The sequence below is a fragment of the Eptatretus burgeri genome, chromosome 6, assembly GCF_056783735.1.
Source record: "Eptatretus burgeri isolate ZD-2024b chromosome 6, Ebu_testis_v1, whole genome shotgun sequence".
In the NCBI taxonomy this organism is placed as follows: Eukaryota; Metazoa; Chordata; class Myxini; order Myxiniformes; family Myxinidae; genus Eptatretus; species Eptatretus burgeri.
In genome coordinates, this window is record NC_140966.1 from 39,339,062 (window position 1) to 39,352,166 (window position 13,105).

Here is a 13,105-nt window from a genome sequence, read left to right on the forward strand (position 1 = left end):
AAGTTCCTTGACTTTGCAAGAAGTCATGGACTTAGGGTGGCTGGTTCATGATTTCAGCGCCCACAAGCTCATCGCTGGACTTGGTATTCCAACGCTGGCGGTGTGGCAAAGGAGATTGACGATGTCCTCATTGACGGTCGTTGGAGGATGATCCAGAACTGCAGGGTCTAACGGAGTACTCAGTTCCTCAATACTGACCACAGGCTTGTTGTAGCAACCCTAAAGCTGCACCTTAAATCCTGGAGAATGGTACCATCCCAGCCTAGGCTGGATGTTGGCAAGCTCAGGGATGAGAGAGTAGCTGAGGAGTTTGCGAACAGGCTGAGTGGACACTTGGGGGGTCTGGGTGCTTTGGGGGGTCCTGAAGAGTTGTGGAGCACCTTCAAGACCACCGTCCTTGATGTTGCCGGTGGATGCCTTGGAGTTCACCGCAGGGCAAAGAAGAATTTTGTCTCTCAAGGGACACTGGATACCATTGACCAGAGTCGCAAGGCCAGGCTGAATGGCAGAGCTGAGCTGTTCAGGGAGCTGAGGCGTAAAACTGTACGTGCACTGAGGGTGGACAAGGAGGCCTATGTGCGAGGAATCTGTGAGGGGGTAGAGCATCACCTGTGGACAGGTGATTCTCGTCCCGCTTACAGGGGAATTCGCACATTACGTTCATCCAAGCCCATCCCTCGGAGCACTGCAGTTCGAGCAGAGAGTGGTAGGCTCTTGACAGAGGAGTCTGAAGTGAAGGCCCGCTGGGCCGGTTACTTTGAGCGGTTGCACCAGGCTGATCCCCCAGCTGTCGAGTTGGACGTCAAGGGTGTTACAATCCCTGTTGCTGACCCTCGAATCAACTGTGGTCCACCTTCGCTTGTGGAAACACGGACTGCGGTGAACCGGTTGAAACGGGCCAAAGCTCCAGGGATCTGTGGCAACCATGCTGAACTTCTCAAGGCTGGTGGAAATGCTTCACTCGTGTCGTTGCAGGCAGTTTTGTGCTCTGCCTGGAACACAGGCATCATCCCAACTGATTGGAAGAGGGGCCTTGTTGTTCCTCTCTGGAAAGGGAAGGGTGATCGCCAAGACTGCAACAACTACCGAGGGGTGACGCTGCTCTCAGTGTTGGGCATGGTCTTTGCTCGGATAATTCTTGATAGGGTTCGCCACCATCTGCTTGAGCACCAGCGTCCAGAGCAGTCAGGCTTTACACCAAAGAGGTCAACGATTGACCTTATCCTTGCTCTTCGTGTTCTCACCGAACGCAGATGAGAGTTTCGGCAGGGGCTGCTTGCAGCCTATGTTGATCTCTGTAAAGCGTTTGATTCAGTGAATCGGGATGTCCTCTGGAGGATTCTTGGTCTTCGTGGGGTGCCACCAAAACTGATCGATCTGATGTCTGAACTCTACTCTGGTACTGAGAGTGCTGTGAAGTGTGGTGGTACCATCTCTGACTTATTTCCAGTTGTTTCTGGAGTTTGTCAGGGGTGTGTACTGGCCCCCACACTTTTCAGTACTTGTATGGACTGGATTTTAGGGAGGATGTCCGAGAGATCAAGCTGCGGTGCATCGTTTGGGAATGTCAAGATCTCGGACCTTGATTTTGCAGATGATGCAGTCATCTTTGCGGAGACTTTAGATTACCTTTTGGGGGCCCTCGAGGTGCTGAATGAGGAGTCGGAGCCGCTGGGATTACGGGTTTCTTGGGTCAAAACTAAAATCCAGGCTTTCGGTGACATCTTGGATGCTGCTATCCTGTCTGTGTCTGTTTGTGGTGAGGATGTTGAGGTCGTGGAGAGATTCACTTCCCTTGGCAGTGATATTCATGTCTCTGCTGGCTGTGAGTCAGAGGTCAATCGACGTCTGGGTCGGGCCTGGGGAGTGATGGATTCACTGGATCATGGGATGTGGCGCTGCCGGTACCTGTGCGGGAGGACGAAAGTCCGAGTCTTCAGGTCCTTGGTACTTCCAGTCTTGCTTTACGGATGTGAGACTTGGAATCTTACCAGGGATCTGAGAGGGAGACTTAATTGCTTTGGTACCAGGTCTCTTCAGAGAATCCTTGACTATCGCTGGTCAGACTGGTCCTTGACTCTTGGACTTTGTGTCAAACAAGTGGTTGCTGAGAGAGACTGGGATGAGATTTGTTACCTGCATAGTCCGTGAGCGTCATTTGCGGCTGTATGGACATGCGGCTCGTTTTCCTGACGCTGATCCTGCTCACCAGATTCTCTCAGCGAGGGAGTCTCATGAGTGGAGGAGGCCAGTGGGCTGACCACGTGCCTCGTGGTTGCAGCAGGTTGACCATCATCTCAAGGAGATGGGGATGGGCCTGGCATCTGCCTGGGGGATGGCCAGACGGAGGCTCCTGGTGTACCGGCGGAAAATGGACTCAGCGACGCGCTGTTCTGGCACATGCTCCCATACTTGACCTGTGCTCAATGGAAATGTTGCTTCTTCAGCTTTTACAACCTTATTCATCAAACTCCCCAGTATCTTCCTCACTCCTCTTATCATCCAGCTAGTTTATGTTCATGCAAGAGTTACCATGACAGATGCCGCAAGCAGAAATACACTTGACTCCTTGCTTTTTACAGCAGCACCTGAGTGAGCTGCAGTCCCCCGCACAGTTGCAGCTGGCAAACGTCAGGAGGTAGTCTGGTGCAATTGGGTCTGTAGAAGGGACTTGTGCATATCCTTGCTCAGTGAGTTGCCATCCATAGTCCTGGGCATCCAACGTTGGACTTTGCAGCATCAGCCAGTCTCTAGTCTGGAGGTAAGCTTGGAGAGTGCTGTGCTGCTGCTCATGTTGTCGGGGGGGGGGGGGGGGAGTTTCTCAGGTTTTATGCTCCCAGTAGCAGCTCGCTTGCTGAAGATGTCGAATCTCAAGTCTTCAAAGTCTTTGGAGGATTTCCCATGGAACATGAGCATGAAAAGATCATAGCCTGCTTTAATGATATCACCTTTCTCAGCTCGGATGTCCATAAACACGTCCATTGCCCTCTCTGCTTTATCAGTCTTGCAGAGCTTTCTTAGCAAAGTTGATTTGCTAAACCCAAAAATTTCAGACACTGTATCGTAGCCAGAGAAGCTGTGCAAGAAGATGAGATACCTCTGGTATATCTCTGGGAGGGCCTCCCGGATTTTTCCGACATCGTACGATGTTTCTTTGGCTGTCGTGAGGAAGATCGGATGGTCTGCAACATGATGAATCAGCATAACCAGGACGTTTGTGTCCTCAGCCCTCACCTCGACAGGGGACTCTCTTGCCTCATCTGGAGCTGCGCGGACGATGGAGGTGTCGGCATCATAGGAGCATTGCTGTACACTGATTCCATTCCTACTAAATGTCTCAGCAAGGAGCAGAACGAGCTGGGCTTTGTTGTTCTTGTTATCGAGGAACTTTTCTCTTGCAATGATGATTTTGAGATCCAGACGAATTTGAATGTCACAGCATGCATTCTTTGTTCGTCTCAAGTGGTCATGGTCCTTGGTGGAGCTGCCATAACCATCAAAGACCACCGTTATCCGGAGGCGATGGCTCCCCATTGACTTCACAAACCGGAGGTAGCTCTCGGCAACATCCTTGCAAGTAAGGTTAGCCTCCCACTTGACATTGTGTAGGAGCCACCCACCATCAACCACAAGGCTTGTGCAGGGGGGTTGTTAGACAGGTGCCACACATGCCTTCAGGGACCTTGCTCGGGCAGCCTTGTCTGGCTTTCGCAACTTTTGATTTTTGTCAAACAGAGACATCGGTTTTGGCGTCAACTCAAAGCGCAGAGCTTCTTTGGTCTTGACTTCACGCTCACTGATGACAATGAGGCGGTTGAATCGCTTCAGTGAGTCAATGACCAGCTTCTCGCCATTGACTTTTGGTCCAGATCTGAGGCTTGCAAGTGATTTGACCTTGTGTTTGGTTACCATTGCATCCACAACAGTTTTCCCATCCATCTTAGCCTGTATGGCTCTGCCAACTTCTTCTGCTTGATAAGCGTTGACTTGGTCTTCGGGAGTGCTGCTGAACCCAGTTGAGAAGGACACCAGAGTATTCTTGTCCCGTGTGGCATCGAAAGGGTTGACTTCCTCCAACAACCTAACTATGGTGTTGACAGCATCGTTATCTCTCTTCATTTGGGCTCTTTTAACATCGGTGTGGACAGGTATCCTACATTTGACCATGCTTCTTTCTAGCTCTTGGTGAATGAACGAGAAGTGGTTCAGAGTCTGAACCCAAGACTTATGAGAAGACTCATTCCGAAAGCGGCCTCTGTTTAGACCAGCGGAGGATTTTGCCTCACGCATGAGTGTGGTTTCTATCGTGATGTCGGTCCATGTGCCGGACCATTCATGGTCTGAGAACCTGACTACATGGTTGCCTTACAAAGTGAACTTGGATAGAGTTTCCTTGAAAATGGGACTCTCCTGTCACTGATGCATCAGCTGTACATACAGCCTTGCTCCCTTTTCGTACTGATGGTGGCCCGCTGCTGCGAAGGTATTGAGCATTCCAATGATGCAGCTGAGATGACCTGTGTGGTCTGGGACATGCTCACTCCTGATGACTACCTTGATGAGGTCGATTCTGCCATAGTACCAGACCCAGAGTGCTGGTGTCCTTCCTCCTTCAGCTAAGATATTCAATCTCTCTGCCATCCTCTCCTCGAAGACAGTGACTATCCTTGGTGCATGTGTTAGATTAGAGGAATTTTGATTACCTCTTGTCTCATCTTTTGCAGTCCTGATGAAGTCCTCCATGTCTTCGTACTCCTGCTCACTGAAGACACCTCTCAGCACAAACTTGGCAATTCCTGCAGATGCAAGAAGGTGAAACCAAATGGCTTTGGCATAAGCCCCGCCTGAGAGGATGTGTTCTGCTGTCGTGCTGCCTGGATAAACTAGCTGTATGACCTCTTGCAGCCCAGAGTCAGCCATGACCATCCCGATGGACCCTACGAAGCTTTTCAGGAGGTGAAACCCACCTTGTCTTGTGATGATGGGCAATTCAGACTGGAGGACTATCTGTGTTGCTTTCAACCATATAGGCAGGTCGAATGTTATGAGGGCAGGAGACGGATATACTTCTCGCATGACTGTACAACTCTGTTTTACAATCCACATGGTATCTCAACTTACTGTCTTCTCCGTTGTTCCAGTCCTCATTTAGTCTCCCGATCAACTCCGCATCGCCCACAAGCTCAGAATGTGATAAGATCCGTGGGTTGCCTTTATTGGAAATTTTGAGAGCGTATGCTTTTCAATTCCGGAACCACCACAGATGAAACACCTCAAGCCAAGTTCAGTCATATCCTTGTCCATACTGTCCTAAAAAATAAGACTTTTTTTGTAAACAACAGACAGGACATGAAATTTTGACACAAAACAGACAGAACACACATAGTGATGTTTTAACATTAATAGGTCCACTCTACGTTGAATATATTCAACTTCTATTGTGTCCGGTACACAATAAGTTTATAGCTAAAAGCTCTTAGCTAACGTCAGCTAACACAGAGAATTCTACTGAGCATGAGCACAAGTATAACCAACAATATAGTAGTGGTTTCAAAAATGTTGTATGCTGGTTTCAGCACAATTTGAACAATCTGAATCAATTGAGCCAAATTACCGCAAAACACAGTCTGAGATATCTAAAAATGTATCATATCAATATTTTACGGCCAGGGATTCATTTTTCCTCAAATCTAATGGTTGGAATCAATTCAGCACCCCAAAAAACCCCTAGTTAGACATCCCACAAGTCAATATTGGCAAAAGTTAATTTTTCCGATTTTTTTCGCGCAGGCCCTCTGAGCACCCGAACTTTGATTGGCTCCCCAGAATTTTCCACAAGGATTTGGGTTTGCACTAATTGATAGGTGTTAGTAGACACCTAGATGAATACGTTAGTGAAGAAATTTTTGGTAAGCAATTTTTTCACAGATGGTCAATACAATTTGCTAAAATTCCCTAACTAATACTAATTTATCAACACAGGATCCAAAGAGGAAAATGCAAAAAAAAAATTGTTAAGTTTATCTATTTATTTTAAGTTTTTGTAGATTTTTTTTTTGTATTTTTTTGGTATTTTTTTTTTCTTCTTCCCCTCAGGGGAGGGGGCATGGGCTTGGTTAAAACACACAACATCAACCACACAACATCCCTTGGCGAGACCCCCACCAACAGTACTTCGTACACATGCATACAATCACCCATCAATACTCAAACTGTCTCACAGTCCTGTCAACACCCCTACACCCCTCTATCTCCATAACTTCCAGGTACCGATCTAATACTAATTTAAATCTACTGTTTTTGCTGCCGCTACCTTTCCAGGAAGGCCATTCCATGCATTAACTACTCTCTGAGTTAAAGTCCCATGCCTTGCTACCATCCTAACTCTCCTCTTCTTTACTCGTTCATCTTCTTCAAGACCTTCTTCATATACAGTAGATACTATTGTACATTATTTCAACACAATATACAGGTATCCCCTGCTGAGCGAAGGTTCACATAGTGAATTTTCACTCCAATGAATGGTTTCATTTAGGACTATTCCTCACTTAACAAAGTCTTCATTCACTACAAAGAAGGAGCTGTCACAGTGTCATGGTGATTGTGCAATGCCACTTCCATGGTGATGATAAGTTCATACGTTTTTCCACTGATTTACTTTTCAGTGGGGTGATTAACTTTCCTGTGGGATGATGAACTTTTCAGAAGGCTTGCGAATAACTAACTTTTCAGAATGAAGGGTTCACAACAACTTTCTCCTCCACCACCTCCCATCGCTACCTTCTTGTACAGAACTTGGACTCAAGATTGTTAGCCTGTGTGCGCGAAGAGAAAAGCAGTGCTAAGCAATCGGTCACATACGTACATATTATGTATGTACCTACGTGCCTGCATTTTGTTGAGTGTACATCAAAAACCGTTCACCAGAGGAAATTGAAATGTTACATGACCATTTGAAATAGTGCATATTGAGCGTACATCAAAAATGTTCAAAGTATAATTTGTACACATTTACCTCCGAAGTGTAGATCGATGCAATTACAAATTTGCCGCCAGAAGAATTGGTTCACACCCAGGGCTGCTGAGAGCCAGAATTGGCCCTGGGGCAATACTAAGTGTAGGGCCCCCTTCATCCGGGACCCCTTCAAAATTTTTTTTTAATTTTTTTAAACAACCTATATGGAGGTTTCCGTATTTTCATTGTCAAAAACACATGCCATGTTTAAGGAAAATTGGGGTGTTATTCACATATTCCTACATGCAGATTCATTTAACACACAGTCGTCCGGATGGGGAGTGGCCAACACTCCTTTGTTCATTGAATTCATTACGTCATTACCGTGATTGTGATTATGTAAATTGTTCCCAGAGGAGTTTATTTTATGAGGAGGGTGTCGCTGTCCATGGCAATGGCCATGCCAGGGAATCACCCTGAGTGGCTTGGAGGGAGACACAAAATAAAGTTGTCCCCGGTGTTTTATCAACCCAAACAATCATTTTATGAAATAAAAAATTGAAGGAATAATTACGGGCCCCTATTAGGTCCGGGCCCCTATTAGGTCCAGGCCCCAGGGTAGTTACCCCACCTGCCCCTCTCCCCCCCCCTCTTGGCACTCCTGCTCACACCGTCTTTTGAAGATTGCACAGATAAGTATTCTATGAAAACCATGTAATTTTGGTAAGTGTTGCAACTAAATTAACTTTATTATTGTGTGACTGTCTCGATTATGAGATAAGTAATAATATTCTGTCACTTGCAACTAAAACTATCGTTATACCAAGCAGATGCCTTTGCTTTCAGACCAAAACATTAGCGTTTGGAAAAGTGCAATTTTCCCTGAATAAATAATGGAAAACAAGCTCCTGCATTACAATGGTTCGCATAACAAAGGGTAATCCCTTAATTAAGTGGGGATACCTGTACTGACAATATACTGAGAGTAAACATACATAGTACGGTAAACTATACAATATTTCAAAGAAAGTGTTAAAAAACTAATGCACGTCTTGTTTCACAATAACGCTGCAGCCCATAAAACTGTGAAAAGAGAAACAGGATACTTTGTATACAAGATTGGAGAGAAAAGTGGGGTGAAGCAATTGGTTCACTTTGTCTGTCTATAAATATCAGTTTATGATCAAGGAACAACTTAATTTCCATTGAATGTTATATTTTGAACATGAATCAGAACATGAACTTGCAGTTTAGCAGTACTATGGCTCTGAATTCTTCCTGATTGTGCATGTGCAGAGAAGAGTGGGATAATTTAAAAGTGGTGTAGCTGCTTAAATATTTGGTATGTCCATCCGTCCGTTTGTCAAAAAAAAACATTTCTGCAGGAAAAAAAGAAGTTCTACCACCTTTAAAATCTTTATTTAATTTCAATTGAATTATATACTTAAACACTGTAGAACACAAATCCTCTTATTGGCACTTTCAAAATCCTTTGGTTTAGCTGTACTTGGACAAAATATTATAGCATTTTACATCATCTCGACCAATCAAATTTGCCACTTGCAGAAGTCATCGATGTCCTTTTTTTCTCAAGACTGCACAAGGTAAGGTATTCTATGAACTTTTTTTTTATAGTGCTGCAGCCCATATAGCTGTGAAAAGCCAGTGCCCGATATGGAGATACCACAACCCCTTTCCCCACCCCCTCCCCACTAAAATTACTACTTCCCTATTTTACTCTCCATTACCTCCCCTGTGATCATGTAATGCAAGCTGTTACAAAATATCCCCCTCTCCATTCCCCCCCAACTCCCTACCCCAAATCCCACCGTTGGGCCCCCACTCTGTCTGCAAAGTTTGGTGCCCTAAAATGTTCTGTTCTGCAGATACACAATGATGACAATATATTGTATAAAGGAACGGACAGACAGACAAACAGAAAATGGAGTGTGACAATAAGGGCAGCTTTGTGTTTGTTTCAACTTTACCTGATACGTGACTGGTTAGCAAATGAGTCAGGTGTGCTTCATGAGTATATATGCTTTATGAGTCCTGGCTCAGCTGACTGAAATTGCTCTTTACCTAGGAGCCTACAGAGTGATCTTCGCACAACGAACCTCCAAGAGTTGCGCATCATGCTGGAAACTTGCTACAATGAGGTGTGTTTCATACAATCTACCCTTTGAGGAAATTTGTGCAATGAATGGAATTTATTCTGAGACTTTGGTGACTTGTAGTACTCATTGCAATTCTCTCCATGTTTTTGAGATTGACTGCTGGGCATAAGATTATAAATGCAAAGGTTATAGCTTATAGCTGATGAAATAGTCAACCGATCTTCCTCAATTTCTCCCATACCTTTCACGCCACAAATGTCATAGTGGCAGTGATGATATCAGTGCATCATCACTACCACGTACCATTATCGCTATCATCATTATTATTTACCCAGCGGACGTGAAGCGAAAAGTGGAGTTTCGCAATTGGTTCAATGTTCGTCCCTCTGTCCGTCTGTCTGCAAATGTCAGTTAATGATCGAGGAACAACTTATTTAAATTGAATTTATATTTTGAACATGAATCGGAACATGAATCGGAAAATTTTTTTTTCCGTTTTATGGTGCATTGGCTCTGAATTTGTTCCGATCACTCATGCATAGAGAGGAGTGAGATTCTATTTTTATTCTCTGCCTGCCTTGCAGTCAAACAAAATTGAAAATCCTTCCAAACAGGAAACTTTCTCCTTTTAAGGATGTCATAAAGGATACAAACAACAGGCATGAATAACTGCGGTGGTGAAATAACCACTGCGGAAATGGCGGTACATTCCAGAATTTATTTATTTATTTGACTTTTACAGTCTTTATTTTATTTAAATTGAATTATGTACTTGAACACTGAAGAACAAAAATAACCTTTTTGTCACTTCCAAGAATCTCCAGTTTTGCAGTATTTGGACAGGTTGTATAGGGGTGGTGTATAAGGGTGGTGTAGAAGACTGCTTCAATCGTGCAAAACTTCTGGATTTTTTTTAAACGATCTTTAAAATCATTATGTTATTAAAATTGAAGTATATGCTTGCGCACTGCACAGGGTAACTTATTCTATGAACTCTGTAGTTGTTTGAGTGTAGGTTGCTGTGTGATTATTTCTTATGCCTTAAGAGTTAAAATAAATGGAAAACAATTTTATTTACGAAATAGCAGGGCAGCTCAGATATAGTATGTTTACCTTTGCAGTTCTCTAATGTGGGTTCAATAATACCTGATAAAATATATATATCACTCACTCCCACTCTCATGGAGCCTTCTGATACTCACGCTAGAGCTTTTATACTCTCACCAACTGCTGAATGCTTCTCCCATCTTCCACTGTTTCATACACAAGAATGCATCTGTGTGTTTTTCACTGCCTGTTTTCCTCCACTTTCCAAGACTGTTTACTCGTCACCTTCTGTTGTCTAGCTCTTTCACGGGCATTAATTCACACAGAGGAAGTGGGGGGGGGGGGGGGACATTGGCAACAGCTATGAAATTGATCCAGTGAGAGATTGCTAGAAGAAATAAATACCGAGGGAAGAAGTTCCTATCCTCAAAAAGTTTCCGGTTCCAGGTCTGAGCACGCTGGGCTTTGGTTTTTACCTGCCTCCTTGAAGCACATCAAAGCTGGGTTTTCTGCACCAGATATGTCCCGTCTTTCTGTTGTCGTTGCATCTCTGTGTTGTTAATTGTATTTTCATCCCATTTTTCTGTCTTACTGAACCTTGTTGTGGTGTATTCTCGAATTTGTGTCCTTATGAGTGTCTGGCCTAATCCCCAAAGCCTCAGCAAGTGAGCGTGCCCCATCCTGCCTCCATCTAACATGCATCTCATTCGTTTTTGTTTTGTTTTTTTTCTTATCCAAAGTGTTTTCCTTTCATGCTCCTCGACTTCTTTTTTATATCCCCATCTTTGCTTCAAAAAAATTAATGTAACGACAAAAAATCATGTCTTTGTGCCAGTTATTTCCCTCCCTTCCATTCCCTTTATCCCCTCCATTCTCAATACCTCACAATTTAACTAATTTTGCTCCAAATGGAACTAATTTGCTTCTATTTGAACGAATTTACTTCTTACTTTAAAAGCCTCCAGATGTTCAACACCGCTGTTCACAACCATCTCAGGTCATCTCCCATTCACAACCATGTTATTTTTAATCTCCATCATCGAAGATGGATGAAGGTTACTGTTTTCACCCCTTTCTGTTTGTTTGTTTGTGAACAGTATTACGGAAAAACTCCTCGACGGATTTCGACGAAACTCGGTGCGGGGGGGGGGGGGGGTTAGGTCTGGTCCAAGGATCATGCCATTAGATTTTGGACTTGGTCCAAAATCCAATATGGCCGTTATGGCGGCCAATTTGAAAAAATATTTGAATTTTTTTTTTTTGCATTTCTACATGTTTTAAGTGATTTTCACCCCCCCCCCCCCCAGAAAAAAATTGTTGGAGGAAAAAAAAAATTTGCAACTTTTTTTCAACAAAGTTTCGATTTCTTTTTTTTTTTTTGCATTTCTACATGTTTTAAGTGATTTCCAACCACCCCCTACCCCCCCAAAAAATTGTTGGAGAAAAAATAATTTGCAAATTTTTTTTCAACAAAATTTCGATTTTTTTTTTTGCATTTCTACATGTTATAAGTGATTTCCAACAAAAAAACATGCCAAAATTATAATTGCGGCTGATTTTGGAACTTCAGGTGGAAAAACCCATGTAAAATCAATTTCTGTTTCAAGGAATCTCGTTATGACGAATGAATTGAGGATGTAAAAGTTAAAAGTAAAAGGGAAAGTTGCAAACTATAACTCTGTGAGCACTGTTGACGTCAAATTGAATGAATAGGATATCAGGTTCACTTGAGTGACCGAGCAGTATTGGCGGAGGAGGTTTTGCACTCTACCGAGTGCTCCCCCTCTAGTCTGCTCCTGGTATTGCTCCCCAAGCTCACTTCTTTCCAAATCTTCAGTTTCCTGTGAGTTTGCTTCTGTATCCATCCAGTCAAATATTTGTCTCATAGTCCTGAGTGACGTCTAACTCATGAGTGACATTGGAAAAAATTTTTTTTTTTCACTGTATCTCTACTTTTGTCCATTTCACATGAAAAGGGGGACATTTCAGCAGTCGATCGGGAAGCGGGATGTGTAATCATCCCACCCAAATTGAGATGGTTGTACAGTATGTTTTGAACTTGTGGGGTTGAAAAGGTTAAAGGTATCTCGATGGCTGCACATCGAGATGCCTGGCTGGAGTTTTGAAAGTAACATGCCTTCAACCAGAATTCTCAAACTTTTGTCCCGTTTGAATGCAAAGAGTAGTGCTTAGAATATATGGATGCAGTTTTTGTCTCAGTGTAGAATTCTCAGACTTCTCTGGATTATTTATTTGACTATATACAAGACTGTATGGATAGGGTGGTAAACCAAGGTGAGAGGGATTCCTTTGTCAGTCTCTAGGTTAGATTTTTTTGAATAAGATTCTGTCTTTCAGTGGGGAGCACATAGTTGAGAGCCTTAGCCACCAGTGAAATCGGAGAGCCATGGTTCGTGAAGAACTAATGCACTTCTTTTGCTTTTGATGCGAAATCCATATCATCACTGCAGAGACAGCAGAACCTTAGAAAATGGGAATATGGAATGGAATTTTTGACAATTGCAGGGATGAGATGATGAATATAGTGAATAATTGTGTGAATCATTCGGTTTGTAGTGTACTGAAGTCGTAAAACTGGCATCTGCAACAGAAATTTTGATGTCTAAAAATGAAGCAGAACGATCTGAAATCTCCCATGTGCAGTTGAGAGGTGGGTGAAGGGAATTGACAAAGGTGATGAATTGTTCAAATTCAAAAGTACTGCTGGAGGTTAAGCCAAGACAATGGTCAATCAAGCACCCAAATAAATCTGCTGTTGGACCATTGTATTGAGAGAAAATCTGTTCTTCAATTAACCCCACAAAAAGATTTGCATAGTTGGGATCCATTTTTGTGCCCTTGGCCACACCATTGATCTGTTGGTACAAGTCATGGGAAAATGAAAAGAGACTGTTTCTGGGAGCTACTGCTTCTTTGGAGAGGAAGACCCAAGCTTGTTACACTGTGTTCGCGAAGTGAAAACGCA

General features: G+C 43.6%; 1 protein-coding gene and 1 pseudogene across 1 annotated transcript in view; one reads left to right on the top strand and one right to left on the bottom strand.

The window, feature by feature from the left end:
* The window catches only part of IQCE (IQ motif containing E), a 152,384-nt gene that overhangs the window by 57,738 nt on the left and 81,541 nt on the right, over positions 1-13,105 (top strand). The window contains exon 6 of the mRNA XM_085887038.1: positions 9,042-9,114. Coding sequence (XP_085743164.1) covers positions 9,042-9,114 — 73 coding nt within the window. The remainder of the gene's footprint in view (positions 1-9,041; positions 9,115-13,105) is intronic.
* LOC147024597 (uncharacterized) lies at positions 2,507-4,941 on the bottom strand (annotated as a pseudogene).